Source organism: Balaenoptera musculus, chromosome 1, assembly GCF_009873245.2.
Source record: "Balaenoptera musculus isolate JJ_BM4_2016_0621 chromosome 1, mBalMus1.pri.v3, whole genome shotgun sequence".
Classification (NCBI taxonomy): Eukaryota; Metazoa; Chordata; class Mammalia; order Artiodactyla; family Balaenopteridae; genus Balaenoptera; species Balaenoptera musculus.
Genome location: NC_045785.1, coordinates 7,120,197 through 7,141,068, shown reverse-complemented (window position 1 = coordinate 7,141,068; position 20,872 = coordinate 7,120,197). Strand labels below are relative to the sequence as shown.

Genomic DNA, 20,872 nt, shown 5'->3' with positions numbered 1-20,872 from the left:
ATAAATGGTACTCCTCAGCTTGTTAGGACCCAGACTAATTTTCCCACAGTCATAGAAACTTTCATTTAGGAAAGAAATGCAGAAAGAAATTAGGGTCCTGTTTGGAGCGCTTCATTCTCTTCACTATTTTAGATCATACTATGCATACCACAGACCAACCCAGGACAAAGCTCTCATCTGAACCCATCAGTTTTTAAAACAGCAATGACCTCACTAACATACTACTTTTCAGATTAAAGAGGTACTTCAAAAAACAAAAATAAAGTACCTGAAGTAGTTTAAAGAACAGGAGTTCTGATTAGGAAAAAAAAAAAGATTAAGTCATAAGACTTTTTAAGGCAGATACCTGAATAAAAGGATTATTAATTACCCCTTGGTAAATTTAATAGTGAGAGCCTAATTGTTTTAACATCTTGCCTTTTTTCTTTTTAAGTAACTACATTCAAAATATAAAGGTAATTGATGCTCCATTGGAGAATATTTTTGCTCTAATAGGTTAACCTAACACGAGACACAAGCAAACACTGATCTGTACTTTGAAAAATAAACTTCCTGTACACAAATTCTGTTGTCTGTTAAGTCTTTAAATGCAGTACTTCTTGGGCTTCCCTGGTGGCACAGTGGTTAAGAATCCGTCTGCCAATGCAGGGGACACGGGTTTGAGCCCTGGTCCGGGAAGATCCCACATGCCGCAGAGCAACTAAGCCCGTGCACCACAACTACTGAGCCTGCACTCTAGAACCCGTGAGCCACAGCTACTGAGCTCATGAGCTACAACTACTGAGCCCGCGTGCCACAACTACTGAAGCCCACGTGCCTAGAGCCCGTGCTCCGCAACAAGAGAAGCCCGCGCACCACAACAAAGAGTAGCCCCCGCTCGCCGCAACTGGAGAAAGCCCGCATGCGGCAATGAAGACCCAACGCAGCCAAAAATAAAAATAAATAAAATAAATAAACAAATAAAAACAAGTAAAAAAAAAGAGATAAATGCAGTACTTCTTGGAAGAGTAAGACTAATAATAAGCAGCTTAGTTTTAAATGAATAATCATCTGATAAACCCAATGGCTTCTAAAACTGTGAAGGGACAACCTTGATGGGCTTTGTGGCATAGAGAAAAGGCCTGGATCTCTGTCCTCGGTTTACTATTTCCTGGATAAAGAGCCCGCTCTGAAGACCATCATCACTGCCCTAGCCTAGGGGTGATTAATGGAAGAATCAGAAAGCAGTCCAATGACCCAGATGAGCCAGGAGGGTGGTGGTAAAGTGAAAAGTCGTCAGCCTCCATTAAAGCATCCTAAAAGATATGCTTCTTATGCTGGTACACTGTCTGATGTAAGTACTGGGTAACAGACTGCTTTCAGAACTTAGTAATAGGAAATGACATACATCTGCCCCAAAGAGCAAGTGTGCTTTCTCCAGAGGAGAATTATGTAGTATGAGAGTCCCCTTTTTGCCTTGGCTACCAAGAAACTCAGTTATAATTCTTATGTTTCAAAAGTACAAAAAGTATGTATTATGCTAGCAGCTAATATTTATTATTTACATGGTGGGGGGAGCAGTGTGTGTCAAGCTCTTTATATTCAGTGTCTTACTGATGTGCCACATTCTATTTGTCCTGAATTCTTGCTGTGTGACAGGCAGCATTCTCAGTGCTTGGGGATACCTCGGTGGTCAAAACAAACCAAAGTCCCTGCCTCTGAGGTACTTCTGTTCTGGTGGGGGCAGGAAGAGAAAAGAAACAATATAAATAAGTAAACTACACTGTGTGTTGGATAGAGGTGAGTGCTGTGGATAGAAATAAAGCAGGACGGAGGCACAGGGCATGATGGAAGGGCTCAGTTTTCAACAGCATGGTCACTGCAAGGTCTTCCTGCAAAAGTGACAACTGAGGGCCAGCCATACAGATAATGTCCAGTAGAAAAGCCCTGCTGTGGAATGTTCCAGAGTTCCCGGTCTTTTAAAGGGACAGCAGGAGGCTGGTGTAGCCAAAAGGGTTTGGGAGGGGAAATACGAGGAGATGAAGTCAGGGAGGTAATGGGAGGGGTGGGTGACAGGGGTGCTGAGACCGGCAGGCCCCGGGGGTAGCTTTGGCTTTTACTGGGGGGTGGGGCATGGGCCTTGGAGGCATCTGGGCAGAAGTTTCTCCGCTGCTCCCGAGGATGGAGCAGGGGGCAAGGTCTCTCGCCAGACCACTTAGGAAAACGGGTTGTCTTGCATGCGGTGTGGGCACTGTTCATGTGCTTTAAAAGATGGAGAGGCTTTTCTTCCCCTTTGGTTTACATTTTAGTAAACAATTGCCCTAATTGGGGAAAAACATACATGGAGAGAGATTTACTGGCGATAGAGAGACAGAGTTACTGGGGGCGCAGAACACGCATCCTGAAACACTTGAACTAGAGAAGCAGTCCCATCTACCTTACGGGCTTGGCCCCGGTGACACCCTCAACTTCCGGCCAGGAGTTTCGCAGTTACAGTAAGTAGATGAATCCACTAGTCATGCGTTGTTGGCAAGCATGTAAGAGGAAGTTCACCTTGGATGTTAGCAGAGTTGGCAAACTACCTGTTTCACTAGGTCCAAAGCATTTTAAGTTCCTCAGAAGAAAGGTGTCATTTGAGACACTGCTAGTGACTACACTTATAAAAAGGCGAACTGAGATGGGGTGTCTTCAGAGCCACGTTTTTGGAGGAAACGGGCTTGTCTCTCTCCTTACTGAGAGCAAAGCGTGCCTCCTGTCTCTGTGCTTCCGCCTTCCCTGCGCCTGCCCCTAACTTTCTGCCTTTTGTGCCTCCCCAACCCTTCTCAGCGTTCAATTAAAAAAAAAAAAAAAAAGAGAGATTCTCCTCGAGTCTTGGGTACCAGCCGCCTCTTCCCCTAGTTGGGTTTCTGATTCTCCCACTTGGGACCTTGCCCTCGGCAGCTGGTCCTGCTGCCCAGTTTTGCCCGAGCTTGGATGCACCCTCGTACGTGTGTTTGGCATGGGTGCCTGAGTGACTCAGAAGTCGGCTTTACAAACAAAACGTACCTAAAAATAAGTTAAGTGCTTTCCAATCCATTCTACCTTATCTAAAACGTGACGGAACTCTGCCCAAAGTGCGAAGTGTTGTGGTTATTAAGACAGAGCATTTCCATTTTACTGCATCTTTTTCTAACACTTCCCAATTAAACATGCACACTGATACACAGCTGTGTCTCTCTTGAACCCATGCTCTCCCAATGATCAGTGCTAGAGTTCTGAATATCAGTGTAGTCAAATTCAACTATCATTTACTGAACATCTCTTTTAAAGCACAAGGCCCCAAGCTAAAACGCAGACATTGCCAAGCGCTCTTCTGAATTACTGATTTTGCCTTACGCATAGAGACTGATAAGCCAACTTTGACCTAAGAATATTTAGCTACTTTGTAAACAAATGAGATATTTTAATGCAGTAAAAATAATAAATTAGGCAGATAGCCTAGGTATGAAACAAAAATTTTAAAGACCATTTTACTAAATATATACTTCAACTTTTCTATAAATGTAAAATTATTTCTAAATAAAAAGTAAAAAATTGTAACATTTTATTTCCATATTACTTCCTCTTAAAATAGTCACAACCCTCCTCTTGTGTAATTTAAAACATTTTAATTTCATTCTGCCACCTCAGAGCTTCTCGCTGGCCCTCAGAAGATTTGGGGCAAGAGCAACACTTTGATGCAACAGTTTAAACACGGGTGTTGGGTTTGCTTTGTTAGGTTTACTTTAACTGTCCTTGGACGATGATCACGTGCACACCGGGAGCCCTCAGGCCAAGAGAGCAAGGTCAAAGTTCAAAGGTATTGGTACAGAAACCTAATTCTTAAATTTGGACAAAGCCTGTACAAACAGAACATTCCATCCGATGGGCCTGATGAACATTCTGCATTGACACTGGGGGCGGGGGCGGGGGTGGGGGGGCTGGGGGCAGGAGTTGGAACCGGGACTGAACTTACTTCAGAACCTGTAAGAGTCCAGGCGTCACTGACGTTGGTCTCACCATCCCAGCTCCGCTGATGGTCCCCAGATGAACCTGAGGATAATAGACTGTCCGAAGAGCTAATCTTGAAGACTGCAACCTCGTCTTAATGACTTCTAGTGGACAAGTGAAAATAGCACCAACCGTGCCTCCACACCTGTAAGAGAAGAAATCACAACAGGATCAGAAAAGCTATACTGTTCTGTACACAGAGGAAACGGGAAACTGAACTTTTCTCTGTTAAAAAAATGAAATTTCTAAAAATCTTATATTTGTATTTGTATGGAAATATGTATGGAAATATGTTAATATAAATGTTTCAGACATTACATGAAATTTCTAAAAATCTTATATGTTCTGGTATAATGTTATAAGTCATAATCCTAGTTATTACTTTAAAATGTATATCTCAGAAATAACTAATTTTCTTGTCAACTGCATTATTATGAACTTTCATCAAATCTTTAACAGTGGTCATTTTTAAGTCTTTTGTCATTTACAGACAGTTCTGGGTGTACTCTGATGCTTTTGCAAATATGTTCCTATAAAAGGCTTTCATCTTCAAGAAATTCATGGAAAAGACTCTGACAAGTACAGGTTTCTGGTAACTGACTGTACTGCTGAACTGAATGAATAAGCATTTTCAGAACTCTAATGAAAAACTGATGAACTCATAAAAGTGCTAACAAAAGATCAAGATGAAAAAAAAAATCAATTACATGGGACTGAGTGAACTGATGAGGATGAGTATAATTTTTGTGACTTTCTGTCTGAATTAAAAAAAAAAAAAATCCCACAAGGACTCAGAGGCAAAGAATATACAAATCAATTTTCACTGCAAAGTAAAAGAGCTGTTACAGTGGAGGATTGCTGGACTGAATGTCAATATTATGACATAGTATGAGTGTGTTTCATGTTTGGTAATTGCAATCATTGTTGCTTTTGTTGTGGTCATCCATGTACAATGCTTGGTGTCAGTCTATTTATCTCTTGTAAAAATAAAATACAGTGTGTGTGTGTGAAAAAAAAAAAAAAGGGTAAAAAAAAAAATATTCCTTTACGTGCTAAGTGGTATCTAGAGAGTGGGATAGGTTTAATAAATACCCTAACCCTAACGTGTACCCTAACCCTAACCCCTACACTAACCCTAACATGTACCCCAATCCTAACCCGTACCATAAACCGAGCCCTAAACCTAAAACTAACCCTAACCCTTACCCATACCCTACGCCGTACCCGAACCCGAACCCTAAGCCGTACCCTAACCCTAACCCTAACCCTAACCCTAACCCTAAGCTACCCTTGACTGCTTCTGCCTCCAATAAAAAAAAAAAAAAAGGTACCTATGTTCATCTCATAATTAGAGCATACCAAGAGTTAAAAAAAAAATTAGTTGAAATCCCAGCAGCTTAAAAAGATAACCACTGTTAACACGTTAGTACATCCTTTAGGGCTTTTCATTAGTGGCTTTTCAATCTCACATTTTTTTCTTCTTATCTAGATATCGTGAATGTCTTTCCATGTCAATGTACACCTACACTACCATTTGTAATGGTTGCATACTATTCCTCTCTATCAGTGTATAATATTTTAACCTATTTCCTACCGTTAGACGTTCATGTCATTTCCAATTTCACTCTCATGTTGCAATGAATATTCTAGAGAATGCATCTTTTCACAGTGAAACAAAATAGTTATTCAGGTAATGCTACTGTTTTGAAAATCAGTGTTTATTACAACCCAGATTTTCATTGAAATCTGATTAATTTGGACTCTGCTGAAAATCAAACTAAAGCTTACTTTTTAATCATTAAGTCCTTGTGTTTCCCTCAGTCAGAACTAATCAATTCATCCTCTGGGATTTCATTAGATGCACTGTCTCTGTGGGTCAGCGTTCCCCAAACTACCCTTTACAATTTGTTCATGCTGAAATATTACCTGAACTTAAAATTTAAATATTTTTCACCTATTTATCCTAGAATACCTACTTTCATCTTTTCTTAAACAATAATATCCATGAAACTGCACGTCTGATGGGCTGGTTCTAGGTAACAATGTCCTGTACCATCTAAAGCCACCCCCATACCACCAGCGACACAGGTTCTACTCTTTGGAAAACACTGAAGATCAGGACCTGTGTTGTATTCATCTTTGTATCCCTGGCATTAAAATACACAGGTTCGGGACTTCTCTAGTGGTTAAGATTCCACACTCCTGATGCAGGGGGCCTGAGTTCGATCCCTCGCCAGGGAACTAGATCCCACATGCATGCCACAACTAAGAGTTTGCATGCCACAACTAAGAAGCCCACGTGCCGCAACTAAAGAGCCCACCTGCCACAACTAACACCCAGTGCAACCAAATAAATATTTTTAAAAAAGAGCCATGTGCTTGAAAAACAGTATAACATTTTAAACATTGGAAAACTTACAAGCTCCAGAGTAAGATAAAGAAATATCTGAAGTCAGTAACCTGACTCCATGTCGCTGAAAAAAATAAATAAATAAAATAAATAGAGCTTTGGGTAAATTCTTTCATCAGAAAGTCAACAAGTTCCAATACGACACGGGTCAACCACCTTTGGTTTGCCCCCAGGTCAGCAGTGCTCCTTACCTCGGCCAGCTGTCATCCACACCAATGCCACCGATCAGAGGATGGCCTGCCGGACGGTGCCTGCTAACAGAGCGAATGCCCACCGAAGGCGAGCTGGGCACCTCCTGGCGATGGCGGGCCACACTCACTCCACAGCCACCGTTCTACACATTACACACCGTGCCCAGGGCAGGGGTGGGGCGGTGAAAAGGTCCTGGCCTCCTTCAGGGCAAGCTGAGGCTCTCCAGGTGCCTCTCCCACGAGAGGGATGAGGCAGCCTCGCAGCGTCACGGGGAACAACTAAAAACTGGGAAAGCACTGCCAACTGTAAACTCAGTAGCTAAGCCCTTCCCCATCTACCAGGAAAAAAAATCTTAGATGAAAAATACCCAAAGGACTGTTGTTTTTTTTCTTGGCTGCACAGCTTGGCATGCAGGTTGGCATGCGGGATCTTAGTTCCCTGACCAGGGATCGAACCCATGCTCCCCGCAGTGGGAGTGCAGAGTCTTAACCACTGGACTGCCAGGGAAGTCCCCCCAAAGGATATTTTAAATCATTAAGCTGTGTTGGATACAAATTCACTAAAATACTCTTAATTAGAAGACAAGTTCTGACATTAAACTAAATTGTCCAAAGAAGATTCTTCCTGAAATTTAAGACATTTCACAGCAGAATTTTAAAAGTTAATCTTTCAGTTCAACTGCTTTTTCTTTCTTCATGAACCACACGTCCTGGACATTCATCAGTCTGAGGAGATAACATCATATGAATCAAAACACTGCCTTCCCTAGATTGGCTTTCTAAATTTTCTAAAGATATTTAGTCAAGTTGGGTCCAAAGCACTTCAGGGTACAACAAATTATATTCCTTGTAGGAAAAAAAGGTCCTGTCAATTCTCAATTCTTCAATGCAAAGACCTTCAATATTAGCCTGGCTCCTCACCCGGTCAACTAGCTGGGATGAAGCCCCATCTACCGCGACTCTGCAGAAGGCATTAACGGAGCCCTTCAGGAATCTCCATCCAGAGACGGTGTAGACCTCAGCTCTGTCTGCCGGTCCTCCCTGGCACTGCTTTTCAGCTGTGCTCCACCGAATCCTGCCTCTCCTGTCCTTGCAGCTGTTCAAATTCAGTCTCGTGAACACATCGAGGGGACTTGGTCTGCTCTTTCGCCTTTTTTTTCTTCCCTTCCTTTTAGGGCTCTCTGGGCACGAGGACTGGGAGAGAAGCAGTCTTATGTAAATGGTCCAGGTCTAGCTGTGGGTCCACCTGGCCATGTGTTACGTATATTGGTGGCCTCGGCGAATGTCATGAGTCAGTGTAAATGGTGCGCAGGCCTCCCTGGGGTGGTGCTCAATCTCCCCAAGAGCCCCGACACTGAGAACCCCTGTATTCGGCCCACCAGCAGTCCACCCCCAATCTCCTTTTGGCCTAACTTGGCCTGGGAACCTTGCAGGCAGCACTAGGTGTCCTTCCTTCCTCTGGTCCCCATGCTCCTTGACACCAAGCCGATGGAGCCCACTAGTGTCCTTCCACACCCACCACGAAGCAACAAGACTGGCACTGGGTAGGAAGTCAGCCCTATGTCCTTCCCAAGCACACCACACTGCCCCTTCTCATCCTGCTGGCGTGGGCCGATAATGCAGCAGCCTCCCGCCTTCAGGAAGCCTCTGGACACAGAGCAAGGTGCCCATCTCTCAGCCTCACAACCTCCCTCAACATACAGACCATTAGGGGCTGGTGACAGGGAAGGGGACAGTGACGGGAAAAGCCTCTCTCAACACTCCAAACGCCACAATGCTGACAACTATAACCTTTCTGCTCTGCATATACAGCCTGGGGTGCAGCGGTCAATGGCAGTCAGCCAAATTCTGCCACCTCCTTCTAAGTCTTAGAGTAGGTTCAGCTGGGGGCCCTGGTAGCCAACGCTCAGAAGGCAGGAAAAGTCACATTCGACATTGAGTTTCACAGTGACGCAGTCCTGGCATCACACAGTCAAGAAACTGACTAATTCTGATTGGATACCCATATCTTAGACCACTAAAATACGCTGAGTACTCTCCTGAATCACCATCCTGCCACGTTGCTGCTTGTTCAGCAGTTAAATTACACATGTCTCAAAGCAGCCATAAGAGGTAGTTGTTCTCTGAAACCTATTTGCCTAATTTCTTAAAAAAAAAAAAACCTATTACCTGTGTTTTTCTGCACCTTTTTCATCTTTTACTACTTGTTCCTTCCCCTTCCCCTCATTCTTCCTGCCCAGAACTGAAGTCTTGTGTTTATGACATAAAGATGTGTTTAACTGTTTACCTTTACCCACACAGGCCTTGCTTGTTTTCTCCACCTGTGGATTAGGCGCCTCCCCTCCACTTTATAGCAGAACAAACAGGACTATTACTACCACAATATATACACTGCATTTATCTACAATCTTTATGTGATCAGAGACAAAATTTTTAAATTATGTACACAAATTTTTACCTTTTAACTCTGAGTTTCAAGCAACAAGGAGGATTTTAAAACCTAGAGGTTTTCAACAAGAAGCTGTTTTCTATACACTCCACTCATTTTAGACACTAAAGCCAAGACCAAGATGCTCTTTATTGTAAGTGCTACCCAACTGATAGTAAACTGGTTTCCAGACTCACAGCTTATACATTAACTACAATATGGATTCTACTAACTAATAATATGGCCAGACACCCTGTGATCCCAATCTTTGGAGCTTTTGGTAATTTCCTCCTTTCATCTGCTACCTCTATTGTCACTACTTGAAAAAAAAGAGTGCCTCTTTATACATAATTATCTGGAATGTTTTATTTGAATCCCTAGCATAGGGCTTAGAAGATTTTGATTATGCAAATTCTGTATTCACTCAGTAAAAGCAAAACGCATATTTTTTGATGCAGCTAACTATCCTTTAGATGCCATTTTCTATATTCTACCTCATTTAGAAAAAAAAATCTGAAACAGCACCCGAATAAAAAAACTCTGCAGGCTTCCCTGGTGGCGCAGTGGTTAAGAATCCGCCTGCCAATGCAGGGGACATGGGTTTGAGCCCTGGTCCGGGAAGATCTCACATGCCATGGAGCAACTAAGCCCATGGGCCACAACTACTGAGCCTGTCCTCTAGAGCCTGCGAGCCACAACTACTGAGCCCTGTGCCACAACTACTGAGCCTGCATGCCATAACCACCGAGCCCACGCGCCTAGAGCCCGTGCTCTGCAACAAGAGAAGCCACCGCAATGAGAAGCCCGCACACTGCAATGAAGCGTAGCCCCCGCTCTCCGCAACTAGAGAAAGCCCTCGTGCAGCAATGAAGACCCAACACAGTCAAAAATAAATAAATAAAATAAATAAATTTATTGAAAAAACCCTCTACAGTACCTGCTGAATCTGAAAAGAATCATTATCTTTCACAAATACACAAATCCAAAATAATATTACCTTATGCCAATTCAGTTTCAGCAAATCTTACTACAGAACCATGTTCATAATTCGCAAATAAAGTACTGCTTTTCTTTATTTGGGACAATTTAACAGGCCACATCAGTTAGTTACTCATTAAACAAGTATCAGTGAAGTATCTCTAACATGTGGGGTGGGCACTGTACTTAGGATGGACCAGTGAAGAAAACAGACATGGGTGCTACCCTCATGAAGCTTAAATTCTAGCAGGAATCTTTCATCCAAACACAATACATTTTTTAAAAATGTCACATATATAAAATACACTGGATGAAATCAAAGTCAATTTATAGCCTTAATACATTTATATAAGCCTTATATAAGATAAATGGGCACACTATATCAAAACTTCTTTCATCATTGCAAATAAATCTTGCATCTTCTCTACATCGTTCCTTAGCAGATATATTAACATGTGCCTAACACTTCAAAACTAACCATTAGCTGATACAGATTAAATCTGTAGGGACAAGGACAGTACAGGAGTACACCAGGTGACAGCTGTCCGTAATGGGGGGAAATACTGAATTATGAACATTGTCTTAGGTTACATATTTTAAAAACCTTAAAGACATACCATATCCCCATTAAAATACATTTTAAAGGCTATGTAAGTACATTTAATGACAAAACCATGCCATAAAAATAAGACAATGCATATTATCGAGGCCATCAACCTCTAATCTAAGGGCAGCTTAGCACAGCTATTTCAGGTGCTGAGTACTCTCCTGAATCGCCACCCTGCCACGTTGTTGCTTGTTCAGCAGGCGAAGGACATCACCAACACTACACGCACAACCAGAATCCCCAAGTCATTTGACAGGGGAAGTTTAAGAAGAGATTTTTCTCAACAGACATAAGGCCTAGACACAGAAGGGCCACTTCGGAGGATTTCAGTGGTTCTCTTAATGGTCTGGTTTAAACAGTAGAAAAGGAATGATAGGTTTACAATAAAATTTGTTTAGGTTTTTTGTCTTGACAACAATACTACCCAGATTTGGGGATAGGAGGAGAGAAAGCAGAAAACAGCAGAATCCCTAAAAATACTAAAAATCGACATCAAATGAATGAGGTTCCCTCACACAGAAGCAAACCACCCTAACAGATGGCTTATGAAGATGCTGGTAGCTATCAAAAGCCTTAAAAATGTGTTTTGACTCAGCAATTGTACTTCTAATGGTTTATCCTAAGGAACTAATCAGACAACTACACAGGTACACATAAGGATGTCCAGTTTATAACGGCAAAAAATTAGCAATGAAAGATCAGAAAGAAATCATGTAATCAGAATAAATTAGGTAGCCCTGTCATAAATCACTATAAGAGCCTCCCTGAATTCCTGTCACTGGGCTTGGAAACTGTGTTTACCTTCTTCACTGCAACCACAGAACAGTAACGACTGATTAGGACTACATTCAGAGAATTCACTACCATGCTGCCATCAAAACCCAACATATTTCTAAGGAGGAAGCAATGTATAAAGAATGGGAGCCTATTTTAAAATTAACTATGAAATTACATTTGGTGCACATATACACACACAGACCTGATTCTAAAGTGCTTATTTCTAGGTGTTGGTTTGTGGGTGTTTCTCCTCCAGTTCTCTTCTTTCTTAAAGGGCAACACTATATTAAAAAGATGACTATTACAGGTTAACTTCGGAGTATTTTTGCCTTGCGAAGAACACACAAAACTGCTTAAAAATTTTTTTAAGAAATTTAAAAGACAGCGAGTTATTTTGGGTGTAGTTTTTACTTTCCAGGATCTAAAATTAATTTTCAACTATTCATAAGCCTGTTATACCTGATAAAAATATTTACTCAGTATCATTAATTAGTTATAGCATTAAACTTGTTTGATGTTAGTTTCCAATGGCTATTCAATAATCAGGAGAAATGTCACAGAGCCCCCCTTAAAAAGCAGGGGCTCTGACTCCTTTTCAAAGAAAGTACTCAGTTCTTTGGAAAGAGGCCAGCTTAACAGTGGAAACTAGTTACTTGGAGCAAAGCAGCACAGACTTCCACCACACAGCGGGGGACCACTGCACTGACTGATTTTAACTTCATGATACATCCATTGGATACTTAGCTCCTTTAATGATCTTCCCTAAAAGAAATGGAAGTAGTATATTTTAGGCTAGTGGGAATGAGTAGAAATCCAATTAGTTACTCTGAAAGCATCCTTTTCGAAGATTTATTTTCTTTCTTGCATATCTGCAAGGAATCCCGGGAACTGCTAATGAAGGAAAGGAAACCTATTAAATACAATAGCCCCAGGCACCACTCTAATAAACTCCACGTTTCAATCAGTCCAGAGCTGTGCTGGCTATCGCAGTTTTCCTCCATCACAAGGTAAGAGGCTGGTGCTCCGGGAGGAGAATCAGCAGCCAGAGGGCACTGTGAAGGGCGTGTAGGGAGATTCATGTCGACAGGGGAATCAATTACCAAGCAAGCCTCACAGAGGCTGCTCCAGAGCAAGTAACTCTCCCAGTTCGGAATACAAGAATTTTTTAAAAGACCACCTCACTTAAAAACTGTAAATCAAAATCACTGAGTATAAAATCATTAAAAAAAAAAAAAGATTAGCTATCCTTCTTAGCTTGAGAAATGACTTAAATAACATGGTCAACTTGTTTAAAATTCCCCACAATGACAAATTAATGTACTCTTAATTTAGGAATCCCTCCCCAAACCTTGTGTTACTCTCAAAGTAAGTATCAAGGGGGAGATGAAGCAAAAGGAGGGGGATTGATAGGGAAGAGCTGAATGAGAAATCGTTCCTGTGTATGAAGAACAACCAATTTTCTGACCGGAGAAACAACGTAACTGGGTAATCCACTACGATAAAAAGTACAGAGCGCTCAGGAACACTTTCATCATGCTCATTTTTGCAAATAAATTCTCAACCATTACTTGTTTGTAATAAGGAACATATCTGGGTAGTAACTAAAACACTAAGCTGCAACTAAAATACACAAATCAAGATAATAATCCAGGATAAATTCTACTTTATGCAGAATGTCCTACACTTAAAAATGGCTGTGCCAGGCCTGTGAGGTCCTCAAATAAGACTCCAAACATCTAGAAGACTCCAAAAGGACCCAAAGACTGCATTAAAAGAAAACAAATTACTAATACAAAACATTTTTACTTTTATTTTCTGAAAAAAAACAAAAACACCAGCTCCCCTCCTAATCCCCTACCACCCCACCTCCCTAAAAATACGTTGCCTCCATTGAAAAAATACAAGGTGCCATGACGATCAAACTAATGATACTTTCAAAACAGGGCACATCTTAGATTTAATGTTGTTTCTGACGTTGGACGCTTCAACCAGCAGGTGAGAAGCATTTCAGCACACCTTCCCGACTGCTCTCCCACAGGTTGTTGACCGCAGCATCACGGTTCACTAGCACTTTCCAGGCCCCTGCTGATGCCCAATACCGGCAGCCCTCTCGACCATCTGAACTCGCCCCTGCGCTACCCTGAGGGACTCCCGGGCCAAACGGAGCATCCCCAAGACCGCCCAGAGCCTTCGGGAAAAGGCCCAGCAGGAGAATCTAGGCAGAGGGTCGTTAAGCGCAGCGTGGCCAGGCAGGACGGCCCCCGAGTGACACTCGTCAGACCAGCCACTAACTGTTTAAAAGGAGAAAAAGCTGGAGATGCCGTGGGGATGGGGGTGGGCGTGGGCGCGGCGCACGCGGCGTAAAATCACCCTCCGGGGATGCGGCCAGGAGGTGGGACAGGCCCTTCTACCCCGACGCTTCCCACCACCCCCACGCCGGGACTTCCTCTTTCGGGAGGCGGAGCTTCAGCCCCGAGAGGGCCGGTAACCGGCCCCGGCGCACCGAGGGCGCGGGGCGGGGGCGCGGAGTCGGGCCGGGACACTCACCCGCCGGCGAAGAGGTGAAGCAACGTGTTCTCCTTCTGCTGACTGCCCGTCGCCATGGCCGCGCCGGCTCCGCGGCCCGCAGCCGCCGGGTGCCGCGGGCTCGAGGCGGCTTGACGGATGCACGAGGTGGCCGCTCCGCTCTCCCGGCTGTCCTCAGGAGGCCGCCGGCACCGCCTCCATGCGCGCGCGCCCCCACGACTGGCTCCCTCGGCCCGCGCCCTCTGCCGCGTGGCCACAGGCGCCTCACCTGCCTCTGCGGCGCGAGCCCGGCAGCCAGCGGGAGCCCAGCAGCCAGCCGGAGCCCGGCGCGCGGCTGTCACGTGCGGGGGCCGGGCCGTGACGTCACTCGGCGGCGCGGACCCGGGGCGGTGCGCGGCGGGGGTGTGGACCCGGATCCCGCACGCCCATTGGCTGGCGGGCGGACATGGGCGGGGCGACTGCCTGAGCCAATGCGCGTGAAGCGAGAACCGGCCAAGGCTGCCTGGTCCCTGATGAGGGAGGTACAAAAACGGGGCTTCGTTGAGCTTAGTGAGACGCTGCGCCTGGCCTTTTTTCCTTTTTTTAGTCCAGTTTACTTTGTGATACGCTGTGTAAAAAAGTATTTAAATTACATATGACATCTCACACCTCTGTACTCATCACCCAGTTTAGGGGAAAAACAAGATCCAAATAGCCTTAACCCCCAGTGTACCCGTGGTATCATTTTGTGTATCTTTGATTTTTCTAGAAATAGCATTATATGCTGCGATACGGTTTTTGGCCTTTTTTCTGATCATCTCCAGCCCAGATTTCTGAGCTTCTCTATCCGAGCTGCTTCTCTGCTTGTATGTCCTTGGGTCACCGTCAGACTCAGCCTGGCAACTTCTTAACTCCAAGTCTGGACACACAGGCCTTCCTTGGCCTCCCTTGCAGCACACTCAACCACACAACTCTGCTTAATTTCCTCACACAGGCTTCTGCAGTTACTTTGTTCTTTTATTTGTGTAAAAACTGTCCTTCCGCCCCTGAAGTGTAAGCTTCAGGAGTGCAGGGACTTTGTTTCTTTTGTTCACGGTGTTTCCTGACAAGGTATCTGCCACTAGTAATGCCCAAGAAACGAATGAATAAATGTCCTGAACAGAACTCGAGACATAATTCTTCCCCTCCCCCAAACCTGTCTGCTTCTTGTATTTCCTGTCTTGGAAGATGGTGACACCACCATCTGCACAGTCACCAACGCCAGAAACTTTCCTGTTACTTTGGACTCCTCTCTCTATCTCTCCCCTACCTCCCCCCACAAGTCCACCTGGCACTTCTGTTTCCTGGAATTCTCCGAAAGTATCCCCCTCTCTGTGCTCCTTTCACTGCTGCTGCTGGTTTCAAGTCTTCGTCTCTTGTAACAAAAGTCTTCTACCTGCTCTCACAGGCCACCCCTTCAACCCTTTAGTCTGTCGTCCTCCACTCTCACCCCTCTCCAGAGGCACCAGGTACAGAATATACCAACACTTTGTTTTCAGTCTCCCAGAGCTGCTAAAAGCAGTACCTTGATCAGACCAAGCTGCTAGATGTCCTGTGTGTAAACACAACAAGAGCTTGAGCAGAAGGGAAATTGTGTGCAAACACAGGAGCTAGGTATTTGATTGCTGGGAGGACTCTTTAAAAACAACTCTTAGGAGCAGTCATCCAAAACGCAAACACAGTGAATGCTGTATATTAAAGCCATTACTCCCCCGGGAAGGGGGAAAGCCATACTAGTGCTCCATATTTGGGGAAAAAGAAGGAAGGAAGGAAATGAGGGAGGCAGGGAAAAAAGAAAGGTTTTTCTTCATGCTTCCTGGATCTCCCAAATCCCTTGATTCAATTGCTCAGAAAGTCAGTGCTGGTTTTAGCTGAAGACGATTTATGAGGCATGAGTAGAAACAGGAGAGAGTAATGCAACCCTATTAACCAGGAGGGAGCTGTTCCCATCTGGGTGGGATTCTAAACCCAAGGAGATTCCATCCTTGGAGCACAGCCCTCCATCTTGGCTGCTCTCCCATAGAGGTGTCTGAGACTGGGACCCAGGCTTCTCACACCACAGCAGCACCCTGCCCCCTCCTTCTTTCCCTAAGGACTGTCAGTCTAGGCTGTGCTGGACACATAAACAGGCTTCCCCATCCTCTTGTTAATAGTAATGCTGCCTTCATGTTAAGAGTTTTTGCAAGGTCTTTCATGTAGTTATCTCATTGGATACTCACACTCTTTGGCAGCCCTGTTGTTTTCCTTCCCTTTTTAAGGATAAGCAGAATAGATTTGCCCAAAGCCACACATCTAGTTAGTGGCTGATGCAACAATCTTTCATGCCTCCCTGCCTTGGAACATGCTGTTGCTTAGGATGTCCCCTTCCTCCATTGGCCAGACTCCTCTGGACCTTTTCTGAGACCAGCTCAGAAGTCACCTTCTCTGTGAAGCTGCCCCCTGCTTGCCTGGGGGAAATGGAGTGCTTTTTTCTCCTGTCCCTCATGGCTCAGCCAAGGGACCGTGGCTGTGGTTACCAGGCCATGTTGCTGTGCCATGTGGCAATGAGCTGGACCAGCATTCATTCCCTGATGTGTGTGTTGGTGGGAGAGAAGACGGGGACATTTTCAGAGACAAGTCTGGACATTTCTGACAAAATGTTGAAAAGCATACATTGTTTGAGCCCCATGTCAAGGAAGCTATCTGATTCATTCATTCAAGACATTTTTATTGAGTATCGACTCTATTCAGAAAAAGCATTTGACAACACAGGATACCCATTCCTGAAAAGAGTTCTTAGCAAACTGGAGCAAGGAATTCCTCTACCTGCTGAAGGGTGTCACAATAAACCTACAGCTGACATCATAATTAATGGCATAAGACTGCATGCTTGCCCCCCTAAGATAGATTGGCAACAAGGAAAGATGTCTGCTCTTGCCATTTATTCAACATGGTACTAGAGGTCGTAGTCAGTGCAATGAGGCAAGAAAAAGAAATAAAAGGCATAAAGATTGGAAAGGAAGAAGTATAACTGTCTTTAGTCATAGATGATGTGATCGTTTACCAGGAAATCCTAAGGAATCTATATAACAACTGCTAGAACTAATTAGTAAATTTAGCAAGCTCAAAGGAGACAAGGTCAATATACAAAAAAAGAAATACTTCTTTTGCTAGCTGCAAACAGTGTGAATATGAAGTTAAAAAAATTTTTATTTACAATAGCATCAGAAAACCCCAACAATAACAACAAAGAAGCCAGATATAAAGGAGTACATGATTCTATATATGAAATTCTAGAAAAGGCAAAACTAGTCTACAGTGACAGAGAACATATCAGTAGATGCCTGGGGCTGGGGCTGAGCCTGGGGCTGGGAAGGGGATTAACTACGAAGAGACCAGAGGAACTTCTTGGGGTGATGAAAGTGTTCTGTATTCTGGTCAGGGTATACACACTTGTCAAAACTCATTAAAACTTACTCTTAAAATGGGTGCATTTTGGGCTTCCCTGGTGGCGCAGTGGTTGAGAATCTGCCTGCCAATGCAGGGGACACGGGTTCGAGCCCTGGTCTGGGAAGATCCCACATGCCGCGGAGCGACTAAGCCCGTGAGCCACAATTGCTGAGCCTGCGCGTCTGGAGCCTGTGCTCCGCAACGGGAGAGGCCACGATAGTGAGAGGCCTGCGCACCGCGATGAAGAGTGGCCCCCACTTGCCGCAACTAGAGAAAGCCCTCGCACAGAAACGAAGACCCAACACAGCCATAAATAAATAAATAAATTAATTAATTAATTAAAAAAAAAATGGGTGCATTTTATTGTATGTAAATTATATCTCAATAATACTCATTAAAAAGAAAAAAGTAAGGCAGACTACATAAATGCATATGTGTACATCATATCAAGTTTAGAAATGTGGAAGGGCACAGACAGATAGTTACACCCGGAGATCCACTTAGGCATTGCTTAGTTTCAGACGTGGACTGCTCCCAGACTTGGTGGGGTCTGGAGGAGAGACTTGCTTGGGGTTTTGGTAACCAAACCTGAGGTTTTGGTTTTGAAGGTCCTGAGGCTTCCTGCTGACCTGTTACCAGTTTCTTTTTGCTTTCTTCTTCTGACAGTTGGCTGTCAAACCTTTAATTGCTTCTTTAATCCTTGTTTTTCTGCAAAAGGGACACTCTAGGGAAAACATCCCACCACCCATCCCACCCCCAGGACCTGGGATTTCATTTCTTTGCAGAGATTCGTAAGGAGCATTTCAGTTTTGCAGAGTCTAAGGCTGGGGCAGGGACAAGTCTCTCCTGAGGGGTCCCACATCTCAGGAGATGCTGAAAGGCCTGTGCCCGCCTGGGGGCTGGAGGGAAGCAGGGGCAGGTGGTGTGACTGGGGGCAAAGGACACAGGCCAGCAGCCTCTCTCCCTCCTTTCCTTTCTCTTTACCAGACCCAGCCTGAGCCGGGTTTCTGGTTACAATGCTAATGAGGCTCCGCAAGCCAAGCCTTCTCACTAATGAAAGGCCGTGTTGTTCTGGCTCCTGCAAGGATAAGCCACTGCCAGTGGGTCTCCCTCTCCTTGTCCACAGGCTGGAACCTGTTTTTCCAAATGATTTGTGAGCTCATTATTCCCGACCCCACGTTTTCCTGACTGTTTCTTAAAAGGAAAGCGCCTTCAGTAAAATGTAAATTCTAGGAGGCCCAGACTTGTGCTTCTGATGCATTTTGAATAAAGCTTGGGACTTGACTGGACAATCTGTCCGGCTGGGCAGGCACTGCTGGGGTGGATAATGCCCTTTTTCTTCCCTCCTCCCTCCCTCCCTCCCTCCCACTCTTCCCTTTGTCCTGAACTTCTGAGAGGCAGTAGAATATAGCACTGTGTCGCCCAACTGCCAAGTTACTTAGTCTCCCCATGCCTCAGTCACCCCACTTGTTCAACCAGGCTAGTTACGGTATGTACTTCAAAGTGAAGATTAATAATAATAATTCTGCTAACACTGAGTATGTGCTACATGCTGTTCTAAGTCCTTCTAGGACACTTTCAGTTGGAACTATGACTGTATCCCCATTTACTATGTCATGGGGTGGGGGGGAGGTCATCACACAGCAGGCCTTGCTAATAAGTGACAGAGCTGGGATTTGAACAAAGGGAATGCACTTCTTAACCACCCAGCTGCGTGGTCTGAGGTAGGACACATGAAGAGCTTAGAGCCCTACCCATGATCAATACTGAATACACAGTAGTTATGACCAGGATTCTCACCAAGTATCTATTTGCATCCATTGAAAGGCACAAGAACTCTCATTTCCAATTTAAAAGAGCAGAGCAGGCTGGAGAGAGGGGCTAAGGACATGTATAACCCTAAAAGAAGAGAGAACGGTTATTTACTGATCACCTGCTATATGCCAGCCTTGTGCAGAGGATGCTGTAAACACAGCCCCTTATCCAAAACCCTGGGGTGTGTGTCACAAGTCAGAGCTATTCTGATGATTTTAGAAACACTGGACGGTGCATATACTGCATGCTAGATGACACCCCAGGCCCAGGGCAGCACTCCATCAGCAAGCACAGAACAGTTCTGGATAGTCACACCGTGTGGGATTAAAATACACCATGTAAATAGCCTCATGATCCAGCAAGGTCAGAGTTTGCCGCCGCGTGAGGTGGCTCCAGGTCAGGTTCTGCTGCCGAGGGAGTTAGCCTCCAATTTTCGGGGCTTTCTGGATTTTAGGATGGTGGATGAGGGATTGTGGAGCAGTGGTTCACTTCATCCTCCCATCAAGCCTGGGAGGTGGGTATTATCCCACCCGAGCGGCCAGGCTGAGGACTTTGCCTGAGGTCACAGAGCCCTGAGAGAGACAATGGCAAGAGCATTCACGCTAGCCAGGTCCAGTGCTATCTCATTTAATCCTCCCAACAAACCATGACCTCTTATTATACCCATTTTGCAGCTGGGCAAACTGAGCTTAGGTGAGGTTAAGCAAGCTACCCTGCCTGCAGAATGGGAGTGCTTTACCACCAAGTGGCCACAAAGGTTAACCATACCCACCTAGAGTCAGGCCGTGTGGGTTCAAGTTCCAGAACTTTGGGCAAGTCACTTGACCTCTGTGAGCATCTGTTCCCCTACTATAAAGAGGAGATAGATACTAATAGTGCTTGCCTCTCGGGGTTGTGGAGAGGATTACATAAGCTAATTGTGCCTTGGCCAGAGAAACTGCCAGTAAACATAAGCCTCATTATTATCGTGCTTTTGGCTCCCCAGCCCCTTGATACGGGTTTAAGCTACATTGATTGGGGAGGGGGCTGCTGCTGGCAGTTGGCAAGGCTGTTGGGTGAGAGACTTTGAGAAGCGGGGTCTGGGTTCTTGTCCACAGGGTGGGGCCTTGAACTGGGGAGACGCCCCTTGTCCTCCTCAACCTGGTACCCAGTGCCGACTGTGCTGACCTCTGAGGGATGCTGGGTCAGGAGCATCAGGTGGATGCAACCGTCCCACAGGGAGAGGCAGCGGTGTCTAGACCCAAAGCAGCTTCCAACCACTGAGGCGGACGGGGCTGAGCAGGAGAGAGAAACAGGGCAGACACTTCTCATTCATTCGTCCATGCATTCATGCAACAAATACTGATTTGCCCGCTTCTCTGTTGCAAACCTGAGCCTGGCACAGGGCATCCTTAGTGGATGAATTTTATAGGGTCCTGCATGCCTGGGGCTTCAGTCTCTTGGAGACCTGAAGATTGACCTGGAATGAACCAGGCTAAAAGGAGGGGGGAGAATGGCCCATGGAGGAAGAGCAGCAGGGGCAAAGGGCCTGAGGCCTGGAGAGAGAACAAGTCCCATGGGGCCGGAGAATGGCAGGGAGAAAGGGCAGCCAGGTCAGACCAATAAGGCCCAGGATTTTGCACTTTATCCCGGGGGGAATGGGAAGCCACTGAAGGGTGGTGGTTTCAAAAGGGCACTGGTACGAC

The 20,872-nt window shown here is 45.0% G+C and overlaps 1 protein-coding gene across 1 annotated transcript in view; it reads right to left on the bottom strand.

The window, feature by feature from the left end:
- Positions 1-14,248, bottom strand: part of SLC25A33 (solute carrier family 25 member 33) — a 28,960-nt gene extending 14,712 nt beyond the window's left edge. Inside the window, exons 1-2 of the mRNA XM_036823973.1 lie at positions 13,947-14,248; positions 3,974-4,153 (exon numbers count right to left, since the gene is read on the bottom strand). Coding sequence (XP_036679868.1) covers positions 3,974-4,153; positions 13,947-14,002 — 236 coding nt within the window. The 5' untranslated portion in view covers positions 14,003-14,248. The remainder of the gene's footprint in view (positions 1-3,973; positions 4,154-13,946) is intronic.
- Positions 14,249-20,872: the final 6,624 nt, after the last annotated feature.